The sequence below is a fragment of the Erpetoichthys calabaricus genome, chromosome 2 (genome assembly GCF_900747795.2).
Source record: "Erpetoichthys calabaricus chromosome 2, fErpCal1.3, whole genome shotgun sequence".
In the NCBI taxonomy this organism is placed as follows: Eukaryota; Metazoa; Chordata; class Cladistia; order Polypteriformes; family Polypteridae; genus Erpetoichthys; species Erpetoichthys calabaricus.
Window position 1 is genome coordinate 288,574,005 of NC_041395.2, and position 26,400 is coordinate 288,600,404.

The 26,400-nt window shown below is 36.6% G+C and overlaps 1 protein-coding gene across 2 annotated transcripts in view; it reads right to left on the minus strand.

Moving 5' to 3' along the window:
• The window catches only part of armh3 (armadillo like helical domain containing 3), a 221,722-nt gene that overhangs the window by 114,252 nt on the left and 81,070 nt on the right, over positions 1-26,400 (minus strand). For both annotated transcript variants that reach the window (XM_028795718.2, XM_028795717.2), the window contains exons 15-21: positions 19,400-19,501; positions 15,239-15,297; positions 11,777-11,842; positions 9,405-9,474; positions 8,523-8,583; positions 7,584-7,672; positions 1,823-1,905 (exon numbers count right to left, since the gene is read on the minus strand). In XM_028795718.2, coding sequence (XP_028651551.1) covers positions 1,823-1,905; positions 7,584-7,672; positions 8,523-8,583; positions 9,405-9,474; positions 11,777-11,842; positions 15,239-15,297; positions 19,400-19,501 — 530 coding nt within the window. The remainder of the gene's footprint in view (positions 1-1,822; positions 1,906-7,583; positions 7,673-8,522; positions 8,584-9,404; positions 9,475-11,776; positions 11,843-15,238; positions 15,298-19,399; positions 19,502-26,400) is intronic.

Genomic DNA, 26,400 nt, shown 5'->3' on the forward strand with positions numbered 1-26,400 from the left:
CGTTTCTGTTTTAAACCATGTGTTTACTGTACATACATTGTTGTAGGCACGGAACACACATGAAATGCATGTGTTCCAAATAACGATACAGTGATCCCTCGCTATATCGCGCTTCGCCTTTCGCGGCTTCACTCCATTGCGGATTTTATATGTAAGCATATTTAAATATATATCGCGGATTTTTTGCTGGTTCGCGGATTTCTGCGGACAATGGGTCTTTTAATTTTTGGTACATGCTTCCTCAGTTGGTTTGCCCAGTTGATTTCATACAAGGGATGCTATTGGCAGATGGCTGAGAAGCTACCCAATGTACTTTTCTCTCTCTCTCACGCTGACTTTCTCTGATCCTGACGTAAGGGGATTGAGCAGGGGGGCTGTTCGCACACCTAGACAATACGGACACTCGTCTAAAAATGCTGAAAGATTATCTTCACGTTGCTACCTTCTGTGCAGCTGCTTCCTGAAGCGACATGCTGCACGGTGCTTCGCATACTTAAAAGCTCGAAGGGCACGTATTGATTTTTGACTGTTTTTCTCTGTCTCTGTCTCTCTCTCTCCCTGCTCCTGACGGAGGGGGTGTGAGCTGCCGCCTTCAACAGCTTTGTACCGGCGGTGCTTCGCATGCTTAAAAGCCAAACAGCCCTATTGATTTGTTTGCTTTTCTGTCTCTCTTTCTGACAGTCTGTGCTCCTGACGCGCACTCCTTTGAAGAGGAAGATATGTTTGCATTCTTTTAATTGTGAGACAGAACTGTCATCTCTGTCTTGTCATGGAGCACAGTTTAAACTTTTGAAAAAGAGACAAATGTTTGTTTGCAGTGTTTGAATAACGTTCCTGTCTCTCTACAACCTCCTGTGTTTCTGCGCAAATCTGTGACCCAAGCATGACAATATAAAAATAACCATATAAATATATGGTTTCTACTTCGCGGATTTTCTTATTTCGCGGGTGGCTCTGGAACGCAACCCCCGCGATGGAGGAGGGATTACTGTATAGTATTTATAAAAGGTGTCATTTTCCTTGACTTTTCACTCTATACAACTCTAAGCAACTGACACGCAGATAAACAGATTTGAGCTGAGAAAACTGTGCGGTGGCAGCTGCTTGCTGCTTATCCACACATTTACAGTACAAAAGATGCTGATGGAGTGGTGCGAAGCGATTTAAGGTGGGACGGATCTACAAGTTTTTTCGTAGGCTCTGGTAATTCTAGTGTTAAGTGACTTGTTCAGGGTGACTGATGTGGCAATTGAACTGGCAACCATGAGGTGTGAAGCCCTATGCCTTAGATAATCCATGACAGTATTAACGACAGGCAAACAGATTTTGCAATACGCAGCCAGTATTCCTTTTGCCAGAATTACTATTCAAATGTGTATAAACTTACTATATTCACAATGTATATACTATATAGAACACTACTTTCCAACATACAAGCAACAAATGAATACATTCAAATGTATGGCTAAACACACTTGGTCTAATATACAGAAACAAATATAAATGTTAAATTGCTCCAAATAAATGCTGCTTTGCTACAGTTGGATATCAGTGCAATTCTCTATATGGTTTCTTGAGCGTTTCCTCTGATTTTTCTAGTTTCCTTCCACTGTTGAAAAACATCCCTGTCAAAGGTGGACTGACTAATATAAATTTAACTGATCCAGGGTAATATGAATATATGAATGAATGTGCCCTGTGATGCACTTGCATTCCAACCAGGACACACAATGATGCCAAAAAAGGCTCCAACTCCATGTGACCCTGTGCTGGAGAAATATATTCAGAAAAAGGATCTACTGATGGTTGAACCAATGCTTACCTGCAGAGCAAGCTGAAATATGTTGTATTTTGACAGCAAGGTCGTCTCATTAGACATTAGAAATTTCAGCAAGTTTATGAGTGCTGTATGAAAGAAAAAAAAAATATGAACAATTAACAGGATAGTCTGAAATTCCTCATTTTGTTACATTTTGAAGCAAAAGAAGACATGTAGAATTAAAAAGGGAAAAAACAACTATTAGTAAATTATATAGCTAAGCCAAAAGTGCAAAATGAATGTGTGCATCAATCATAACTTGTAAATCTATACTGGATGAAGAAATATGGATTTCAATCAGGAATATTAGGGGAAACTCTTCACGATGACAGAGTAAGGCCTTCTTATTATCAAAACTAGAGGCAACTTACCACATAAAACAATAAAAGCAATTTTTCATAGAGCTATTAAAAAGAAACTATTGACTGCCTTTTAACAAGACACATAACTTTTGTTATCTTGTCTCTCTGGCAAGATTTGTGGAATGTAATTTACTGCCAGAGTTTCCAGCTTCAAAAGTCAATATTCTGCAAAGATACTCCTTCAAATAGACACCACACATTTACTATCAGCACAGAAGGCGCTACATCAGTACAGCACTGAATGCAATCAACAGACCAAGCACCCTGAAGGCAATTTGTGTGAATGCTGTTAGACTGGAGCTGCAGTGCTCATTAACTGATATCAGCCACCAATTCAGGGAGATTAGGAAAAAAGAAATTCCCAATAGAATGCTGGCAGAAACAAATGGCTGAAAAACACTAGACAGGCCATCTTTCCTCAGTTTACATCAGGCAGCTTGGATGCTGTCATTTCAGTGCCTAGAGATATAATTCTGAAAATAGTTTATAAAGCAGGCAAAGGAACAACAACATTTTCATTGTATGGCCAGATGGACAGAACTATAATTTGCCTCATAAGGAAAGATAATAGACTATCCTTAGAATATTTACATAAAAAAGAAAAACAGAGATTTACTTAAAATCATTTAGACAGGTTTTAAAGGTTTTCCATTTAATTCAGACAAGAATTTTGTTTAAAATGCTGACTCACATTTTTATTTGTTTATGCTATATAGGAAAAGTGTAATTTGCACACTGTAGCCTATACAGCTATATATGTTGTGTTGTAAGTGATGAAAACATGTCATTTGGCAGCTTGTCAGCATAATGTGTGAAGTTAAACCATTGATTATGTTATCTACCACATGCTTTCTGAATGCTGGTATTTGTGTCCATTATGAACTCCTGTTAATATTTTGCAAAAAAAAAAAAATACTGTCTCATAATGTCTGCGAAGTATTATGCTATTCATGATCTTAAAAATTTAGACAGGTCACATGAAAACAGATGTCTGTGATTACAAATGACATAATTATAAATTCAACACAAGTTACAACCGTGATTAAGTGGTCAGTTCCTCGTGGAACCAGTGTCCTTGGTTTAAATTCCACATGCGGAAGCAGACTATGTGGAGACATTCTAATGGTGTCTACAGTCCATGCGTTTCTTCACCTAGTCCACCAGTCTTCATTCCCCAAAACAAAGACATGCACATTGGATTAACTGGAGATTGTAAATTTACCCTGTGTGATGTGCCAGAGTGTAAATGGACTGTGTTGGTTTGTATCTTATACTCAGTATGGCCAGAACAGATTTAAATGGAATTGAGAATATTATGTATATTATTTCAGCACATGTTGGAAACAAAAAGGATTTTGCATTTCAAATTAAACTTGTGTTTCCTAAATTCATTATTATATGTTACTTTTCCAGATGGGTACAAATAGAAAACTGTAAGTACACAAATCATTTGGTTTTATTATCACTTAATAGAAAATTGGTCAGCTGGCATCTCTTGTTCTTATGTTAATGTTCCAAAATTGCACTGTGTTAAAGAGCACGTATGAAACTAATAGCTGATTGTACATATGAAAAAATATTTTCCAAGGGCCTGGGCTGCTTTGAAAAACACCGTCATCTTTTTCACACTTGAATATGGTCTCAAAGTTTAGAGCTCAGTCAGATTTCTGTCTAGGTGTTCCTTTCCAGGTAATTATATACTTGAAATATCTCAACATCTAGTGCTTGGATGAAGACTGAAATCAGAGCAGACTTGTTTTTCCTGAAGCCCACCATCAACACCTTGATTTTGCTACCCATGTACTACAGATTGATCAGCTGGCATCAGTCAGCAAAGTCATCAACTAGGCCTTTGCGGTCTTCCTCCACTTTGCATTTTACAAAACCTCAAGAATAGATTCACTTGAGACAATTTGTGGGTTGCAGGTATAATAACTTTATTTGCAGATTTGCAGCTTGGGTCTTTTCCAATTTAGAGTTGCAGGCAGACCTTGAGTATCCTAGAAGCAACAGGGATGTGCACTTCAAGAGTGGGAGGAAAAAAAGAACAATAATAGTGTTCATGTAATATTACCAGAATCGATATTAAAGGGAAGTGGCTAGTGACTAATTCACACCATTCTACAACTGTTATTGAATATATTGAATGATTATTTTAATACTATTAGCAGGCCTGCTACAACTATGTCAAACATAATAAGCAGCTTTATTTACCTCAATTTGTATTTTTAGTTTTACCATAAATAAATCTCATAATTTTTAAGAGAAAACTTTACAAAAAGATGGGTTATAAATTCAGAATAGAACATTTCATAATAGGGGCACTGTTTGTTGTAGGCCACAAAGAACTTGAGCAATGACTCGGACCGTCAACAGTTGTTTATTGATAACTGTCCATGCAGTATGAATGTGCAGACCCATATTCAAGTGTACACTGTGTTAGCTAAGAAAACATCTGCTTTAACCCATGTTAAACAATAAGTGATATATTGTTACTGTACTGTTGGAAAAGAATGTGTGAGCTGCCTTGTGAGGTGAAAAACTGTTTATTCTTTCAAATTTCAATGGTCTTGTGGGGTATAAGGATCTCCTAAGGGAAGAAGAAGGGGACTTAAGTTTGCTGTGCTAAAATATATTTTTCTTGAGAATAGGAATTTTTTTTTGCAGCTTCAATGTAGTTAATTATTATTATTTTCTGTAATTAAGACTAAAAGAGCAGAATAAATAAAGTATCTATTTATCTATGGCATATGTCATTGCTAAACTTTACTGATAGAATTAATTAACAAAATAATAATAACCAGAAGGCACAGCACTTCTGCTACTGTAATGGTGCGCTCCATGCCCCATCACTCATAATCTCCCTACACCCCTCTGCAGCAACAAGTGTACAGCAGAAGCTAACCTTGATCTTTGCAAAGGAACTTAAAATTGTAAGGCTGAAAGATGAAATAAAATGATATATAAAACAAAAAATAAATATGTAATTTACACAATTTGAAACTTTACATCCAGCTTTATAAAACTTTCAACTGTCCTCATCTTGTGAGACCCAAGAATGGATGAAATACCAGCCCACTGCAAATCATGCATGCACATACTGTACCACTACACTATGTCAGCTTAGAGTCAACAGTTCAATTGACAACATGCCTTTTAGAGTATTTAAGAAATCAGAGATATAAAATATCAGAAGAACGAATCTTGCAAAGTTCACACACAGCTTCAAACACTTGATGTTTTTTTTATTTCTGTATTGTGTGGGTGTTTAAAGCTGAAATTGTATCACAAAAAGAAAACATGTAAATTTGTCACATCTGAGCTGATTACCCCTTGACCAAATTCATTCCACTTAATATTTTTTAAATAAAAAATGGATTACATTTATCAAATTTACTCCTCTTAATTTTTTTTGAGAAAATGGAATTCATATAGTTCAACAATAATGCTAATGAACAGATATTATTAGGGTCCATTTGTGTTAAGTCTGGCATTGCTTTGTTTTGTTGTGTGTATAAAAATATCTCTATCTTAATTTTCTTCTTCTTCTTTCGGCATGTGTATGTAATATGTGATCAGTAATTTGAAACACTGTAATAGCATTAAACTTATAAATTTATTGCAGCCCTTTGAGCCTGCACTCAATGAAAAGTACTATACAAAAATAAATTGAACTGAATTTAATACATCTTCTCATTAACACTAATGAAACCTGGTCACTTTGCATAACACTCATCTGGGTATGTTACTTGAATTTAATGATGTGCGATTCCTTGTAAGGTGAGCCTTTAAATTCATAGTAGAGTCAACAAACAATGACATATTAGAATATTTCACAGGTTTTTGCTTCAACTAGTTTCTTAATTTAATTTAATTGCTGGCCTTAATTTTAACTATTATGATTCAAAACCCTGAATTGCACATCTTAGTTTTAAAGAACTGTATTTATGCTTTAAATGCTCTGTATTTTCTTAACACAACCCTGATTAATAATGAGATGCAAACGACAACCAGCACTCCAGCTAAGGTGATCCCGTTTAAACCTGTTTAATGCATCATAAAGTACCCTTATTAATAAAACTTTGAAATAAATGGAAGAGAAAAAGGAAGAACCAAGAAACACAAATCTGTCCTGGTCCGCAAAACATACAAATAATGGAAAAGTAAAATCATCAATGTGATACAGATTTGTTTTGAAAGAATGAATGTAATAACAAGACATAGAACTAATTACTAAGTTTTCGTTTCTTTTTTTTTTTTTACCAAGTTTTACTATCAGCAAAGACTGTCTTCTATTTAAAAAAACTGGTTGAAATTAAAACTTGTAGCCACTGTGGCTCCCTAGGCTGTGATTGAAGACCTCTGATCTATGGAAATACAGATGTATTGTATTTTGTTAGAAAAGTATCAATACAATGCATATCTTCTAAATTACCACAGCTGTTTAAAAAATGATATCCTCTAACCTGTAGTGTTTAGTCCATGCTTATTTCTGTTTGGAAATCGCGTGTCATTTACCAGGTATCATTGTTTTGTTTTAGTTTAAGTTATTACAGAAAATACATAGACTGCACACTCATCACTACAGTAAAACAACTTGTATCTCTACCTACTATCATTCTATGTGAAACTTGCTATTTTTTTGTTAATATCATGTTTATAAAGAGTAAAACTGAAAATATTAGATAATTAGATTTTTAAGCAAAGCTCTTTGGACTGTTGTGGATTAACATCCAGCGTATCTCTAATGAGAACTATGCATTGCTTTGCATTAACATGGTAAACACTTTAAGTTTACCATAGGATTTTACATGGACAAATGCTTTACATGCACTGAAGTGAGTAGTGTATTTCAAGTATGCTTACACCATTAGCTTTATGAAAATCTACAGTCCACCTTAGGAGTAAAAAATATACAAGAACCAGAATCAGAAACCTGAAATCTTCAAGGAGGTAAGAGAAGACATAAGCATATTGTAAATAAAGTCCACAGTGGATTATTACAGCATTCATAGGAGAGATACCTATAATCTAAGATTACTTGTCATCAAAGAATAGATTTTCAGGATAGAGGAGAAGTGCAAATATTAATACTTGTCAACACACTGAAGATTATTCTTGCTAAATGTCCAAGTACAATGTAAGCCTGACTGTATGGACTAAATACTCTTTGAAAAGTTACATGTAGGGATGTAGGGATCTGCACTGGTAATTGGAAGGTTGCCGGTTCGAATCCCATAAATGCCAATAGGGATTCTGCTCTGTTGGGCCCTTGAGCAAGGCCCTTAACCTGCAATTGCTGAGCGCTATGAGTAGTGAGAAAAGCGCTATATAAATGCAAAAAAAAAGAATTAATATTTTATACCTTACAGGACTGAAGCATTTAATAATGTTATAGTTACCTGACCAGAGTTCTCTCCATGTGTAATGCAGACGCACTCTGCACTTTTTTTGGTAGCAAATTAGCTTGTGAACAACCTGTACACATCGCCTATTGAATGAGAAAAAAAGAGCTTTAATCAATTTAAACAGAAATTAGAACAATATATTTTTTTTATACTTTGCAAAGTTAACGGAACATATATATCTTAAAATGACTCTGACAAAATCTATTTTCATCTAGGAAGAACTTGGTTACACTTGGGTGTCAGAAAAACACCCTAAGTGATGTATGCACAAACTATATGAGATATGGGGACAGCCTGTTACTGATACAATACCAATGACTCCAGAGGACTGAATAGTTTCATATTAAGTGAAAAATATTTTAATATTACACAATATAAAACATGAAAAAAAAAGAAAAACATTAAAATAATTTAAATTACATGTAATGGTGTGCACTGCGGCCTTGTGTGTGTGGGTCATGCAGGTGAACTGTGTGTAGAAGACAACGGGCATTGTAACAGACAGAAAAACAGAGAGAGAGAGATGCAGATAGTGTGCTTAATAGCACACTTGGTGGCTGAGAAAAACCCAGACTGGCAGAAACATCCCAAGTTATGCCAGTGCACAAACAAGGTCACTGCCAGACAATCTGTTGAATCTATTATATCAATAGAACTGTCTGCATGGGTCCACTCCGAGTACTTTTTTTACCTTCCACGTCCCACAAAGTTGTATTCATTAGGCTGAATGGTGACTTTAAATTGGACTTCTATGAGTGAATGTAGCCAGAAAAAGACTGCCACAACCATCCAGGGCAGCTCCTGCCTTGTGGCTAATGTTACAGGCATAAATTTCAGTTGCCTACAACTCTGATATTAGATTAAGCAGGTTCACTAAATTAATAAAAGACCATAAAACAGTGATAAGAAAAATATAAGGTAATGCAAACTCACATGTATAAGTCCATTGGAAATTCCTTCATCATATGAGTTACAATAAATTCCACCATCAAGTCTGTTTAAAAAATAAAAAAGAAAACAAAAAAGACAATTCAACCTGACAAAAAAGCAGTTTTATTTTATTTATTTTTTTGCCAACAGTCAGCAAGTCTCCTTTTATTGTTCCTCTGGGTATCTGCTACCCTCTAGCATGAAGTTTGACCTACCTAACAACTGCACACCTTTAATGAAGCGTTCTAACATACACCAACACATAATGTCCTCTGTACTCATGAATGTAGGATTCTTTCCTCCTGGTAACTGCAGTAAAGTGACTATGCCCACCTGTTGGGGATCTCTCATCTGGCATCTTTCTCTGGCTACAGTAGTAGTAGTAGTAGTAGTAGTGTGTTGTACCATTTTAGCTATTATGGATGTAATGAGATCAATTACAACCTGCCTGAAAGCTTACACATTTTAATCGGTTCAGTTAGCCAATTAAAGGTGTCATTTTGCTTGACTTCTCTGGCTATAGTAGAATTTTGGTTATTCTCTATACAAGAACTCCACCTACTGGATTCCAGTTATGGTTCCTTTATACAGTCACCCCATTCCAAGGGTCAAATAAAATAACTAAATGTATTGTACTTAACTGTGTGATTGATGGCCTATGATGAAATTGAAAGCTTTGTGTTATTTTATTATTTTTTGCTATATAAAACATTCTCTGTTTCTTTAGCAACCTAAAATAATTCACATGCTATTTTTCTTTTACAAAGCAGGCATTTCATTATAAATATAGGGGAAAAAATTATTTGTGATATGCACAGGCAGAACAGCAACAACAGACCCAATAAGTGGCAAACCCTTTTCATGTTTACTGTGAAGATCTCTTACCTAGTACTGCACATGCCAAGGGTCTGGAAGGGATATTCTTATCAGCTGCCTTTTTTCTGTGCCTCATCGGCTAAACACAACAAAAGGGCAATAGATTAGATAAAGCTATTATACACACTGACTGCTTTGTTTAACCAGTGTGCTTAATAGTAAATTAAGGTAAAGTAAATTAGGGTAAACTCAGGGGAAAAAACTAAATGCTCTTTAGATCAAATTTTAACTGCTTCTACAGTAAACCAGAGGCTGAAAATTCTGTTTAGCAAAAAAGAAGCCAATACAGAAATGATTATAAAGAAGAAGGTAAAGGACTTTGTTTTCAATCATTATGAAAAATGTAAAAAGTGACATACAGATGAATTTCAATTTTGCACCATTTTATGTTAAGATAGGATTCTAAGGTGGTTAAGCTGAGTTTCATACAGGAATTTAAAAAAATCTCCCTGTTAATAGGAATTTTTTCTTTAAGATCAATTGTTGACTGAACATTTGTTTAGCAAACAAAATTAATTTAACAACACTTAGATTCTAATTTGTAAAGTAAACATGACATTAATCCCATGATTACAGCAAATAAGTAAATGGGTTGAATTAAGAATGTCTGGGCTTCACGATCCAAACACCAGCTACTCTGAATTTTACAAGTTTTGATATTAAAGTTATATGTCTTATTATTTGCTCTCAGATTTTTACATCCAGCACACCTTCAGCTGTGGTTCACCTTTGCGAATGTATAAAACAAACAAGTATGGACTTTCATTACTGCATTTAGCTGAAAATCAAGAAATTTCTAACACAAAGTTATTGAAACTGGCTATTGTTCAGTTGTCACATATAATATACACTGTATATTAAAATATAATCTAACAGTATTTAATGGTAAATGCCAAGCTACCCTTGAAGCCTGGTCTTTTCATTTTAAAAACCAAGCACCTTTGAGAAGTTATACAATACATGCACATGCAGATCATTTAAGCAGTTTCTGTAATGTTTTTGCATGCAAATCCAAAAACAGAACTTCTATTAATTGATGGAACAGTACAAGGATCCTCTCACTTTTTAAATCTGAAGGCCTAAACATTAGTTTTGCTGAAGCAACCACAATTTACAATAGGTGTTTGAGTTAATTCAAAATGCTCTTATAGGTATCTTTACTGTAACTAGGAAGTTGTAGTGAATACTGCTTTTCAGATGCAGGACAGTGGTTTGAAATTCTGACTTGGTCACTGCACATGTAGCATGTCGTGTCTGCCCATTTTTAATTACTCTGCCGAGATTTTTACAGGTCAGATTCGCTGGCTACTGTCAGTGATCACCGTGCCAGGGTGTATCCAACACTAACAAGGAAAGTAAGAATATTAGGGACTAGCCATGTGCGCCCAACTACGTTGTGCGTGTTAAAGTTGTCTGTGAAGGGCTCCCTGTTTAAACGTGGCTGCCAGTCGTGAACTGGGCCCTTCGTCGCACAGCATTATGATTTTTTATAAGGGAAACAAAATTACAAAACAAAACCCTTGGACATTGATTCGATAGGAACGGCCTACTCGGAATCACTGTCCGAATAGTAATTATGTATTGGTGGAGGAGCATTTCTGCTTCTCTCCATTCATAGTCCGTCTCGTTTTCATGACGCTGTCGTTTCCTCTCACGATCTCTTCTCAACCTTTCTCCAATCTCACAGGTTGCTTTGTGGCAATCCAAAGAGTAAGGAAGAACCAATGCTTCTTTCTTGAACTCCAAACACCGACTGATGGAAAATCACAGAAGTGTGTCCGACTTATACTGTATATTCTGACTGCCGACTCCAAGAAGTGGGTGAACATTCAATTTGGACAAAGTGCTGCCAACAACGGTCGATAGAAACACAAAAAACCACAGTCTCGACAACGAAGCAGGTGTCGACGCCAGATCTAAACACAAAGCACGGTGTCAACGCCAGATCTAAACACAAAGAGTGGTGTCGACGCCAGATCTAAACACAAAGAGTGGTATCGACAGTGTTTGTAAACAAAAATAACAACCAAGGTGTTGTGTATTCAGCCAGTACAAACAGCACGTAGTCTCCTTTAGTTCAATCCTCTTTAATCACCACACTCCAACCTCATCCAACGATCCCCCCCTCATTTCCTCTCCTCCTCCATCACTACTGCCCTCTACTGAACACAGCAGGAACACCACACAAGGCAGTGAATTTGCGGACAAACAAAGATCAAGATCCAAATGAAGATTATATATAAAGATGTTTGACTGAGTTTGCTCTGTCTAACTTGGTTTCTGCCTTATACATAACACTTCTATCATGTGGGCTCTGGCCTCCCAAAGGCCCTTTTTAGGAATAAGCATCTTCTGATGATAGATCGAATAGAAATGCTCACCATTCTATGCAGATTAACACGAAAATTCATATTATCATCATGCAGAAAGGAGTTGGCATATTGATCCTGCAAAATACAATAAGAGTGAAATATAAAGAAAGCAAGACTGAAGTAAAATTTTAAATCAATTATAGCAACCTTTTGTAGCTTAAAAAGTAATTATTGCCAGCTTGACAAGTTATACCTTGTATAATTTATTCACTTGCATAAAAAAAGACAAGAATACATAATTAAAGTGAAGCAATTAGTTCTGCAGAAGCATACCATAATAGGTTTACATTGAAAGAGTAATGTTAAGTTGACAAAGAGTGCCATATACTAACAAACATCAAAAATAATTACTTAAAAAAATAGTATCTTATGAAAAACTGTCTAAATAAAATAGTTTCCAAGTCAATTTCATTCCACCCTGAATAAATCAAGTGGTCTTGTAGTAGAACTTTGCCTAATATAGAAGTATCATCTGTAAAGTTATTCTACCTGCTTCCTGAGGACACCGAATATCTGGTCTTACACCATGAGGTACTGGGGAAAGACCAACACTGCAAAGAATATCAGTCTCCTCAGGACAACCAAACGAGAAGAATAAGAACTGCTCTTTTCAGACATTGATCTGAGTACTAACCTGACTTCTAATGACCATAAGTATTTGTCCCAGTGGAAAACTGGCACTGAATCACATACAAGGGGGTGAAGAGAGCAAAAGTGCATAACTCGTTACCTGGAGGGTTAAAGACCAGGAATTTGTGCAGTCTCAAACACCTTCATACCCCAAACAAAGCAATGACCTTTCTTTGCCTTACAAACAGCCAAGTTAAAACCCTTAAAGCATTGAAAAGTTTTTCCCAGTTCCTTGGTAAACCTGACAAGAGCATCAATTTGGTCTATTCTTGAACATAAAAGTTAATAAAAGAGTCTTCAGTCTCTGCAAGCTTGCTGAGTTTCCCACTGAGTTTTCTTCTCATTTCAAGTTTCTTCTGTGACCTCAAGGCAGTTTATAAAGCCATGAGCAATATAGCGCCAGGGTCAACATTTGACACTGTTTGTTGCCTGGGAAATTTATTTTATTTATTGTTTTCATTATTTTTGTTTCCATATTGATGCTGTCATTCCACACTCTCTCTCACATTTTGTATCCATAGTCGTTTTGATGCTGCAGTGTGTCACTATTCATGTGTCAACTAAGAATACATCAAACACCATCTTATTTTGTTTGTATTTTGTATTTTTTTTAATAAAGAACATATTCAAATAAATGATTTTGTTAAGATTTTTAGATTATACAATGAATTTTAAAGTTTGAATATTAAATTTTACCTTATTACAACAATTGGTCAATCAATTCATTACCATCTGTCTGAAGGTTAGGGTTTCTGGTTGGTGTATACTAATTATTGATACACAGTAAAGATTATCTCTTATATATATTTCTCTTCTGGTTTGTCCTGCTTCCCCTTTAAAACCGGTCCCGCCCACACGGCATTTCTCGAATCCTATTCGTCCTCTTCCAAACCCTTCCCCACACTGCCTGCGGCCTCCCATACACCTTGCTATTTACGTTATACTGCGATGGTTGTTTCCTAAGCCTTTGTTATAAAATGAACGACAGTATCTTCTCTGTCGACAGGTTTTTGTACAACGCCATCTCTATTCCGGGATCCGGCAATTGCCTGTTCCTATCAGTGGGTTATTTCTTGACACAAACGGTTGACGAAGGCAATGCACTCTCACTATGACATAGGGCAGTAGATTTCGTTGCATCACATTGGGACAGATTTGGAGACGTTCTTCCTGTTGTTCTTTCCAACGTAAGTCGAGTTATTACAAGTCAGGAGTACTATCAATACATGGCAACATCTGGAGTTTATGGTGGTGAAGCTGAAATTCAAGCTCTTTCCGAGATTCTCCATGCTACCATTGTCATTTACTTCAAACACGACCCCAACATCCCGCCTTGCATTTACAATTCTGGAAATACTCTCTTCATTTACCTTCTGTACTCAGGACAACTGGACAATGGCCACTATGAAGCCCTCCTACTAATTCCGATCATGTCTCCACAGCAGCATATAATGTCTTGTTTGTGCAACTAAATTTCTGTAGCCAATCTAATATCTTTATCAGTGGTACAGCACATCCCACAAAGGTTAACTCTTCAGAATAGGAACAGAAGGTAGGTTTTGAGAAAAGGATGGCTGTGGCATCTTTTTCTGCCCACAATTTCACCAAACAAGATCTCTAACCCAGCAGTGTGAGGAGGAGTTTTTTGTGAAGGACAGATTTTCTCACTTTCCTGACTAACAGCCATAAACTACAAATAATTAGCATAATATTGACTGGTTATGAAGGCTTTTTGAGGCATATAATCAATAAAAAATATGTGCACATGATGTTGCTAGCACTTTCTTAGAGCTTCAATTTCTTTAGGGTTGGATATTTAACATACTTCCAATTTTTTAATTGACCTTTGGACTCTGGGTCATAGTGATGATTTCTCCAAAGTTCAAATAATTAGGGAGTGTCCTCTCCCTACCTATAAAAAAAGGATGCATACACATTCACAAATTTGTAAGACAGAGCAGAAATAGCTGTTACTTCTAAGGACACTCGACTGTTTTAAAGTGGATAAAACTTTAATAATAGTTTCTTGTTAGTCTTTTATTCAATCTATGGTCACATTTGCTTTTATATATGTGTTTGGCAACCTTGGCATTAAAAACAAATTGTCTAATCAATATTGTAAAATCAGTAGTAAAACTATTAGTTTGAAGCAAGCCTCTGTCAATGAGCTATAGCAGAAAAAATTAGAAAGAAGGCCAACTCAATCTTGTCAAACAATGGCCATTGTCTGTTTCCAAAGCTTCATTTGTTGCCATCAAGCTGCAGATTTAGGTTCCCCAGGATAAACAGCAATAGATTTATTTACAAACTCTTTAATTCCCAGAGCTATAAGCATTTTGCATTCAAGTGTTTCAAGACATCCTGCTGAATTCTGAATTATTACTGTGTAATGGTGAAGGAAATTACTCCTATTTCCACAAATCTCGTGGGTGTGTATACTGATAACAATTACTGTCATATGTTGTGTCTTGGCTTGTTTTCATGAATCTATGTAACAGCATCCTATATTTTTGTATTTTCCTGCTGCAACCAAATTTCTCTCTGTGATATTAAAGTCTACCTAACTTAACAGGAAAATATGTTATTTGGTCTGCAAAAACATATAACTTTCCAAACTGTTACATAACATTATGCTGCCTATGTCGCTGAATATACAATTGTATGAAAAGAAAACTGAAAAACAAAATTTAAAAAAACCTGATTATCAATCATATGTTGGCAGTCATTCAAATGACAGGCTATAGGATGTTATGCCATATCACTTTTTAATCCATTCAATAAGCCTGGTTCAAAAAGTGTTACATATGCAAGTGTGAAAATGTAGGATTTAAATAATTTTACCTCTGCTATACATGACAGAATGATGAGACAAAGTTTTGCACTATTCAGTCTATGTTCATCTGAAAAGATAAAAATAAGTTGGTGCACAGACTCACCATCCATATATTCACCATCATATAGTCATTATTATTTCATTTATACAGAAGAACTTTGTGCTTAGAAATATACCTCTTGGGTAAGACAGTTTATAGTGAAAGGATTTTGGATAATTGTTTATATTGCCTAGTGCAGCAAAATTGTTTTGATATACCACTTAATGCATACTTTAATAGCTTCAAATGCAGATATACCACAAGAGCTTTACATAAAATGTATAAAATGGAAAAGAACATATATGGTAACAATCACAGTTACCCATTTGGGATGTATGCATTACAATGGCGTGGAGGGTGAGCCAGAACAAAAGCACCAAAGAGCAAGCCTGACTCACTGCAGTGCATGGTGGCATAAGAAAGCACACAGGAGAGAATGAAAGTAATGGAGAGGCACAAGTCTGTTTGTTTCTCCCACCACCACATAATCAGGGTCTATGACCACAGAATGAGAGTTTGGGAGGCATGCATCTTGTGCTTTGGTCTCCACCATACCATATATATTGTAATGGCAGATTGAGTGAGAGAAAGTGAGACAGAAAAAGAAAGCGAGAGAGTTTAAAAGACATCCTTCTTATACCTCTTTTTCTCTATGCATGTCATGGAACATATTGTCACTGTGCTTTAGTGCTGCATGCTTCTGTCTGCATGTAATGTAACAGTACAAAAAACTCTCCTTGTGCCATGTAAGAAAAATGCACAACATGGCATCCTTCAACAATTCAAAATTTTCTTTCTTTATTTGCGTACCAGTTTACATGAAGTTAAATTAATATGAGAGGAGACCTTGCTCTGTCTTCTGCCTTACCACAAAAATGTGGCTAGAACCATTAGATTGGTTTGTGAATGAAGGAATCCATGAAATGTGAGATGTCAGGAAAGGTATGGCATAAATGGTCAGAGCAAAGGCAGAATACCATATCCCTAGCAGTTATGATGAATGGGGGTTAAAAGGCCCATTATCTTAAGCTACAGCACCCTAGAAAACAAACCATCCATTTTAAATAATACATTTAAATAGGTCTGAATTCAAAAAATGAAGAACCATAGCTTGAATTTGGCACATTAATGCAGAACAAGTTTGAAGTCTTAATTTTGACTGTATCACATTGCTTATTCTACAGTGGGGCAAAAAAGTATTTAGTCAGCCACCAATTGTGCAAGTTCTTTCACTTAAAAAGATGATAGAGGCCTTTAATTTTCATCATAGGTATACATCAACTATGAGAGACAAAATGAGAAAAAAAATCCAGAAAATCACATTGTCTGATTTTAAAGAATTTATTTGCAAATTATGGTGGAAAATAAGTACTTGGTCACCTACAAACAAGCAAGATTTCTGGCTCTCACAGACCTGTAACTTCTTCTGTAAGAGGCTCCTCTGTCCTCCACTCGTTACCTGTATTAATGGCACCTGTTTGAACTCGTTATCAATATAAAAGACATCTGTCCACAACCTCAAACAGTCACACTCCAAACTCCACTATGGCCAAGACCAAAGAACTGTCTGTCAAAGGACACCAGAAACAAAATTGTAGACCTGTACCAGGCTGGGAAGACTGAATCTGCAATAGGTAAGCAGCTTGGTGTGAAGAAATCAACTGTGGGAGCAGAAAATGGAAGACATACAAGACCACTGATTATCTCCCTCGATCTGGGGCTCCATGCAAGATCTCACCCCGTGGGGTCAAAATGATCACAAGAACGGTGAGCAAAAATCCCAGAACCACACGGAGGGACCTAGTGAATGACCTGCAGAGAGCTGGGACCAAAGTACCAAAGGCTACCATCAGTAACACACTACGCCGCCAGGGACTCAAATCCTGCAGTGCCAGACATGTCCCCCTGCTTAAGCCAGTACATGTGCAGGCCTGTCTGAAGTTTGCTAGAGAGCATTTCGATGATCCAGAAGAGGATTGGGAGAATGTCATATGGTCAGATGAAACCAAAATAGAACTTTTTGGTAAAAACTCTACTCGTCGTATTTGGAGGAGAAAGAATGCTGAGTTGCATCCAAAGAACACCATACCTACTGTAAAGCATGGGGGTGGAAACATCATGCTTTGGGGCTGTTTTTCTGCAAAGGGACCAGGACGACTGATCCATGTAAAGGACAGAATGAATGGGGCCATGTATCGTCAGATTTTGAGTGAAAACCTCCTTCCATCAGCAAGGGCATTGAAGATGAAACGTGGTTGGGTCTTTCAGCATGACAATGATCCCAAACACACCGCCCGGGTAACGAAGGAGTGGCTTCGTAAGAAGCATTTCAAGGTCCTGGAGTGGTCTAGCCAGTCTCCAGATCTCAACCCCATAGAAAATCTTTGGAGGGAGTTGAAAGTCCGTGTTGCCCAGCGACAGCCCCAAAACATCACTGCTCTAGAGGAGATCTGCATGGAGGAATGGGCCAAAATACCAGCAACAGTGTGTGAAAACCTTGTGAAGACTTACAGAAAACGTTTGACCTCTGTCATTGCCAACAAAGGGTATATAACAAAGTACAGTGGAACCTCGGTTCATGAACGTCTCGGTACACGTACAAATCGGTTTACGACCAAAAAGTTCACCAAACTTTTGCCTCGGTTCACAACCACACACTCGGTATATGAACAAGCCAGGTTCCCTTTCGGTTTGTACATGTTCAGTCTCTCCCTGTGCATTTCCTGTGCAGCGAGCAAGAGAGAGAGCGAGAACGCGCGACACACACACGCACACACACACAGGCAGCATACACACAGGCTGCTTGAGAGAGAGCCATGCACACACAGGCAGCGAGAGAGATAGAGCCATGCACACACACAGGGAGAGAGAGAGAGAGCCGCACACACACAGGCAGCGCCAGAGAGAGACAAACGTGCACACACACAGGCAGCGAGAGAGACAGATGCGCACACACACAGGAGCGTGCTAGAGAGAGACACACACACACACACAGGCGCTCCAGGCTTGCAAAAGAGAGAGAGAGAGAGCGAGCGAGCGAGCGAGAGAGAGAGAGAGAGAGAGAGAGAGGGAGGGACACATAAGGTAGAGAAGGCTTGTTTTTGTTTACAGTTCTGTTTAAAGTGATCGGTTCGTAGCCTGCATTGTTACAATGTTACTTTTCTTGGTGGTTTATTAAATTACGGATTTTTCAAATGTTAATTTTTTCCTCTGTGCTTAAAACTCATTAAAAAAAATGTTTTTAGCGAGCAGTTCCTAGCACTGTAGCGCGAACTATTGCAGTGTTAGTTTTCTCTGTTGTTCAAGGTTTTCTCAGTGTTATTCAATGTTTTTACATTTAGTCTACTATTACGCTGTGCATTCTATGGGTATGATTAACTATGTTTGTGCTTAAAAATTAAAAAAATATATATATTTACATACAGTTTGTATGGTCTGGAACGGATTAATTGTATTTACATACAATCCTATGGGGGAAATTGCTTCGGTTCACGACCAGAGTTTTGGAACGAATTATGGTCGTGAACCGAGGTTCCACTGTATTGAGATTAACTTTTGTTATTGACCAAATACTTTTTTTCCACCATAATTTGCAAATAAATTCTTCAAAAATCAGACAATGTGATTTTCTAGATTTTTTTTTTCTCATTATGTCTCTCATAGTTGAGGTATACCTATGATGAAAATTACAGGCCTCTCTCTTCTTTTTAAGTGGGAGAACTTGCACAATTGGTGGCTGACTAAATACTTTTTTGCCCCACTGTACATATTTATACATACATACATACCTATTCCATGCATTGTTATCTCTGTAGAGTAAAAACTACTGGAGCAGTTTTGCTCATAGTATTCTTGGATTGTCCAAGGCTAATAACTGTTCTAAGTTTCTTTTGGATAGAGTGATTTATTTTCAAGTACACATGCCCACTGACTGTAATGTCAGATTCACTCCAAAAGTGATTAAATCATGTTCAGAGCTTCGTTCAAAAATCAAAGATTAAATTTTGAACTCATCACAACACATTTCTCATGCATGTGAGGATACATATGGTATACTGTATATTTCGAATAAACATGAGCATGCTCTAAGAAGAAGAATGCATTATAAAAATGATTAAACAAAAAATACCTTTGGTGTCTTGCATAACTATAGAAGAATACTTTAAAAATGTTATGAGCAGATTACTTGTCTGGAGATTAGGATCAAGAGGCAGCTCTGCAGAATTCATCACTAGAAAAGAGATTTTAAAAATGACTTGGGTAGAAAAATTATGAAAACTTTATAATCATTCAGTGCCCAGTACCACCACAAAACCCAAACTTTTATACCAAGTAAGAGATCGTTGAATCTCAAATACCGGGTTTTATGCATGAAAGAGGCACAAACAGAGAAAACCCCAAATAAATGTTGTATAAAGGAGGCAAGATACACTTTGAGCTTTTCTTAGAAAGTACCGACTACCCAAGCCAAAACTGGCTTATATTCGTGAGAATGTACTGTACATACTGTACTATTTATTATTTTAAATGAGATCTTTTTTATTAAGGAGGGTGAGGCAAGCAAAACCCCAAGATACATTGAACAACATGTAAAGATCTCATTATTTACTGTCAACTATAAAAGATTAAAATATATCTAAATGATAAAACATTAATGTAATATTTGATGGTAAACATATATTATTTCAGCAGTGTGTTAACAAAAAAAATTTTAACCATTGATATTTTTAATAGTAACATTAAAAATGAAAACAAATGTAAATGCAGTTCATTAAAAAGTCATTGCAAAGTTATTTTGCAGCACCCCAGAGGGCATATACTATGCATTACTAGGGCTTTTCAGAAAATGCAGAGTTTTTGTCATTTTTGCAATCTCCATTAAAACTGCATTATGCAGTATATTTGCACACCAAAACAATATGATTAGGTTTGCCAAATTACTTAAGTGATCAAACAAATAAACCAATCAATACAAATCTGTAGATGGAAGTTTTAAAACAAGAGTAAACAAAACAAGTCACAGATATTTCTGTAGTAGGGTGAAGGAAGAGAACTCTTCTTCTGCTTCCCGGAAGACTGTGTTACCAAATACCAAATCAAGTCACATAAAAGTATATGCAGTGTTTGAGAAACATAAAACTGTTATGGTCTTATTGAAATGAGATTCTATGGTACAGCAGAGTGGTTTAAGGAATTTTAATTTGGTTCAGTTTAATAGTGCAAACAGCTATGGGCTTTCTTTAGCTATCAAAGAGAGTACTGGTAGTTCTTATAGGTGTACTCTTCTTGCCTTTCAACTTACACTGACTTATGGTACTTTATAAATCGGGAGTGATATTTAAATGCAAATTTGTACAGTTGACAGTGAACTCTTACAACTTTAGTATTTTCGATTTGTTGTTCCTATCTGAGAATACTGAACTAAACAGATTAATCATATGTTCAAATCCAAACCATACAAAATGAGAAAAGTAGATCATCTCACTATATGATGAGTGTCCTGCTAACTAAAAATGTACGCATGTAATTTAATAAATTATTAATTTTTAAGATTGTTACTGAATAAAACTTTCTTCCCCATTTAGTATTATGTACTATATTCATTCATGTATTTTCTATAACCTGCCTTGTCCGGTTCAGATTAAAAATACCAAAGCCTATCCCGGTGGACTGTAGCCAACCCTGAACAGGGCATCTGTCCATTACAAAAAAATGATTATTTTGAACTAATGCTAAATTTGTTGTAGAATCCTTTTATAGGAAGCACAAGTGTTCCAAAAAATCCATAAACATGAACAGCATTTCAAACCCACTCCAGCAAGTCTTCGCTTTCCTCTGTGGTAAGCTTATACTTCAATGATTTCATACACTGGAAGATGCAAGACATCCATAGGCTCTTCTCTGCAGTTTTTCACCAGGCTTTTTAAGCTGCCACTAGATAAACAGCTGGATCAGACTGACTTGTAGTCCAGCTAAAACACTGAGGGGTACTATATAAGATAGCAGAACTTAAGAGGCATCTATGGCCTTCAGGCTGAAGCTCTTGGCAGCTGCATCCATAGTGAAGGCTTTGAACAAGGCCCACTTGGACTCTATGTCCCCAGCCTCTCCCAAGATGTAGGAAAAGCTCTTCCAGAGGTGGGGGTTGAAAGACTTCTGGACAGCTCCCAAAGATTTTCCCAGTCCAACTTCACTATTCACTTGGGTTTTACTGGTCTGTCTAGGTGCCTCCACCACCATCTGACCAAACTCATCACTAGGTGGTGATCAGCTGGCAGCTCTGCCCCTCTCTTCACCTGAGTGTCCAGAACAAATGGCTGCAAATCTAATGATACGATTATAAAATTAATCGTAGATCTTTGGTGCTAAGTACACTAATGAGCCACCTTCAAGCGTGGTGTTTTTTTATGGATAAACCATACCTATCACAGAAGTCCAATAACAAAACACTGCTCAGGTTTTGATCAGTCAGGCCATTCCTCCCAATCATGCCTCACTAGGTGTTCTCATCGTTACCCACATTGATGTTAACACTAGAATTACCAGAGCCTACAAAAAAACTCATAAATCTGGCCCACCTTAAATCCCTTTGCACCTCTCCGTCAGCTTCATTTGTCGTCCAAATGTGTCGATAAGCCTAAGCAGCAAGTTATACCATCCCCCCCCCCACAACAGGCAAGAAGTTCTCCAGGTTCCTGCCTTGATTGATCATCAGCGAGTGAGCTACACAGAATTGTAAGGGGAAATAATTTGATGTGTGTTTTGTGTCTACAACAATCTGTGTAAGCACATCGTTAAAACAGAAACGTTTTTCATGTTTTAGTAATAAATAACAAAATCTAGACATGAACTGTATAATGTGTGAAGGCTGATGGCCAAATATCAAATAAACACTTTCACAAAAGGTGCAAGTAAACTACAACAGCTTCCATGGTGTAGCGGTAAGATCCGTTGACTTATAATCTGGAGGTCGTGAGTTCGAAACCAGCTCCCCGGCAAGTTTATCATTTTGAGTAGTGAGCTGCTCTTATTGTTAATATTATACAATCATATATTAGAAGAACCATCATAATCATGATGGGAAGAAAGAGTTAAAATGATTTGATAAAAGAGTTATGGAATAACTTAAGAGAAAATAATCTGCACAAATATCAAGGTTGCAATGCAATCGTGACATAACATTAATTCTAAACACCCCTCTAGGCAATGTACTACGTCCCCTGCTGTACTCTCTCTTCACCCATTACTGTATGGACAGATATAGCTCCAATATGAAGGCTTGATCACAGATAATGATGAGACAGTCTATCAAGGGGAGATTAGGCTCCTGTCAGGGTGGTGTCAGAACCATAACCTCCTTCTGACTAAGGTGATGATCACTGATTTCAAGAAGCAGCAGGTAAATCACATGGGGGCATGGCTAAGGAAAGAGTCAAGTTTTAAATTCCTTGGAGTTACTATAACCAATTGACCAACAACCCAGGTTCTTACAGCAATTTTTAATGTTTTCTCCAAAGCATATTTAAAAAAAAAAATAAACATATATAAAAAATATTTTCTTAGATGTAGTTGCATTTTAAGTATTTTGTGTTTTATTCTATGCATTTCTCTTTTAGGTCATTAAGTTAAAGCAATCTGTAAGTGCTGAAAGAAAGAGAATGTTACATTGCTGCTAGTGTGTACTATGTAGTTAGACAAACCGATGGTTGCGTCTGCACTGAACATATACAGAGTGATTTTTCTTGTAATTATTCCCTAAGCAATACAGTATTGTATAACAACTATTAATGTAGCATTTACATTGTATTAGGTATTATAAGTAATCTAGATATGATTTAAAGTATACAAGAGGATGTGTGTAGGTTATATGTAAATACTACCCTTATATGTTTTATTTTATATAAGGGACTTGAGCATGGTTCTACAACCAAACCCCTGCGAATACAGAGGGATGACTGTAATATTACATAATAAACTATTCAATACTATCTTTTCTCTTTTCGAATTTCTCCCTTCACTAAAAACATGTCATTTGTGAAGGCAGTAAGTAGAAAGAAAGAAAAGGAGTAGTTTCACCTTGGAGATAAAAAAAAAAAAAGAACTGTATCCAAAGAAAGTCGGCTGATGGTGTAGAACTTTGGACAGACCTCAGAGTTGTCGATGGCTTTTCTAATTGATCAGTAGTATTCATTCAGTGAGCATTATGGTATACAATACAGTATTAAAATCCATTTGATGAGCACAAGGTATATACTGTATGATACATTCAATGAGCACATGGTATTCAATACCGTATTAAAATATAACACTTAAGTACATATAGATGAGGATCTGTTGAAAAAAAAAAAATACAAAAGGTAGAGTAAAATAATTGCCAAATACAATCAAAGGATGTTGCTGCATGGTGGCATCTGTCATAGGGATAACTACTTATATTTAAAGATGTTTATACAATTCACAATTTTAAATTACTGTATTTGTGGGTGCTCCAAGATACAGTAGGTTAAGCACAAATTACACTGAACAGAAAGTGAATGTTATTGTGTGTTTCTAATGATGCCAGCTTCATCATATGAAATAAAAAGGCCTAACTTTATTTCAACAGTAGCATTGGTGGGGCAAATGGTAGTACTGCTACATCATAGATCCAGTACCCAGAGTTCAACTCCCATGCCAGACACTGTCTGTCTGCTAATTATCTCCATGTCTGTGTAGGTTTTCATTCACATACTCTGGTTTTCCTCCCATATCCCCAAAATCTGCACTATTGTTTATTTGGCAATTCTAAAATAGCCCAGTGTGAGAGAGAATGCTTTTATGTTTGAATAGACCTTATGAAGGGATCAAGCCTTAAAAAAGGCCATTTCCTGCTTTCAAAAAATGCTTGACCACTCTGAACTGGATTAAGCAAGTTTCAGAAGAATGGTTTCTTCCAATACCTTAAATACTTATGATAATATTTATGCTGGTTATTTATAAAATATACACATACAGTATATGTCTGAACCCTGTTTTCTGCATATGATCAATTTTATGCCTCCTGCAATGTTAGAAAAGTTTAGTAGCAATTTTAGAATCTAGAATAGCTTTTAGATATTGGAATGTCACAACACTTAACTAATGTACACATTAAAGCCTGATTACTCATGATTTCTGATGAGTATACTGTTTCATAGTAATTTCCACATACCAAATACGTACACATTAAATGCACAGTCCATTTCAAATGGTAAAGCAATGTTTCATCCCCCAGCATGACTAAATTTGGTAATGAGGGTAGAATCATCTCTTTATGTATGTGATATTCTGAGATATTTGATGTGATTTACAGTGGATTCAGAAAGTATTCAGACTAAATCACTTTCCACACACTGTATTGTGCTGTAGATTTAATTTTAAATACATAAAATTGCAATTTCTATCCATCATTCTACATCAAATCACCCATAATGACAAAGTGAAAACATGTTTTCAGAAAGGTTTGCAAACTTATTAAAAATTAAAAACTGAAATTTCTCATTCATATAAGTATTCAGCACCTTTTCTGTGGCACATAAAATTGTGGTTAGGTGGATCCTGTTTGCTTTAATTATCCTTGAGATGTGCCTACAACTTGCCTGGAGTCCACCTGTGATCTGAAATGACTGGACAAAGATTTAAAGGGCACACACCTGTGTATGTAATTCACATTGTATGTCAGAACAAAACCAAACAATGAAGTCCAAGGAACTCTCTGTAGACCTCCATAATAAAATTGTAATAACTCATTGATCAAGTCAAGAATATATAACCATTTCCAAAGCTTTGAGTGTTCTCAGAAGCATACAGCATCAATAATTATAAAATGAATGACATTTGGAACCACCAAGGCTCTTGCAAGAGGTGGCCAATTGTCCTGAGCAATTAGGTAAGACGGACCATGGGCAGGGAGGTGACAGAGAACCCAATAGCCACTAAAAGCTTCAGAGGTCCTCAGCTGAGATGGGAGAACCTATCAGAAGGACGACCATCTCACCAGCACTCCATCAATCAGGAGTTTATGGCAGAGTGGCTAGATTGCCAAACAGTATTTAGAGGAAAATTACACTCTGGTTTGACGAATCAAAAAGTCGAACTCTTAATTCAGAGCTCCAAGTACTCCAAGTACTATGCCTGGCATAGACCAGGCACTGCTCATCACCTGCCCACGTTTCTTACGGCGAAGCATGTTGATGGCAGCATCATGCTATGGGGGTGCTTCTATGCAGTAGGAACAGGAAGTGTGGTCAGAACTGAGGGAAGGATAAATGTAACCAAATATAGAGAGGTCCTCTGACATTTCTTTCAGCACAATAATTACCTGAGGCATATAGCCGAGAAAACACAGGAGGGCTTTTGGGACAAGTCTCTAACTGTCCTTAAATAACCTGGTCAAAGCCCAGACTTAAACCCCATAGAACACCCATGGACAGACATGAAGATGGCAGTCAGATGCATCCTATCCAATCTAACACATCTTCAGAGGATCTGGTAGGAAAAATGGGACAATCTGCCCAAATCTAGTAGTGCAAAGATTGTAAAGACATACCCAAGAAAACATAAAGCGGTAACTGCTGTCAAAGGGGCTTCTACAAAGTACTGATGAAGAGTCTGAATGACAGATTTCAGTTTTTGATATTTAATAAATTCTCAAACCTGTCTGAAAACACAAAGAACTATGCAGAAAGTGAAGGGGTATGGATACTTTGTTCAGTACAATTAGAATAAACAAGATCAAAAAACATTGGTGACGCCAGTGGTCTCAAATCAACATCATAGGCAGGACCCCTTGTGCTTGTTTGTTGTTTTTTCTTCTATGCCCTTTCAGTTTGCCATTAGTAAATTCTTATGGATATGCAGATATCCAGAGTGGATAATTCTAAAAAAAAATGTCCACATATGAAGAAACATTTAGCAAACTTTAGGTATCATTGTGGAAGTGAATTAAAACACTAAAGGCCAATCTTTGATACTTCAAATTAAGTGGCATAAGGTTTGAAATTACACTACCTTTAAATTTCCATCACTGCATGAATGACAGTACAGTTATTCTAAAGACATTTTCTATTTGGAAGTACAGTAAAACTTCAAATATCCCTCACTTGATTAACT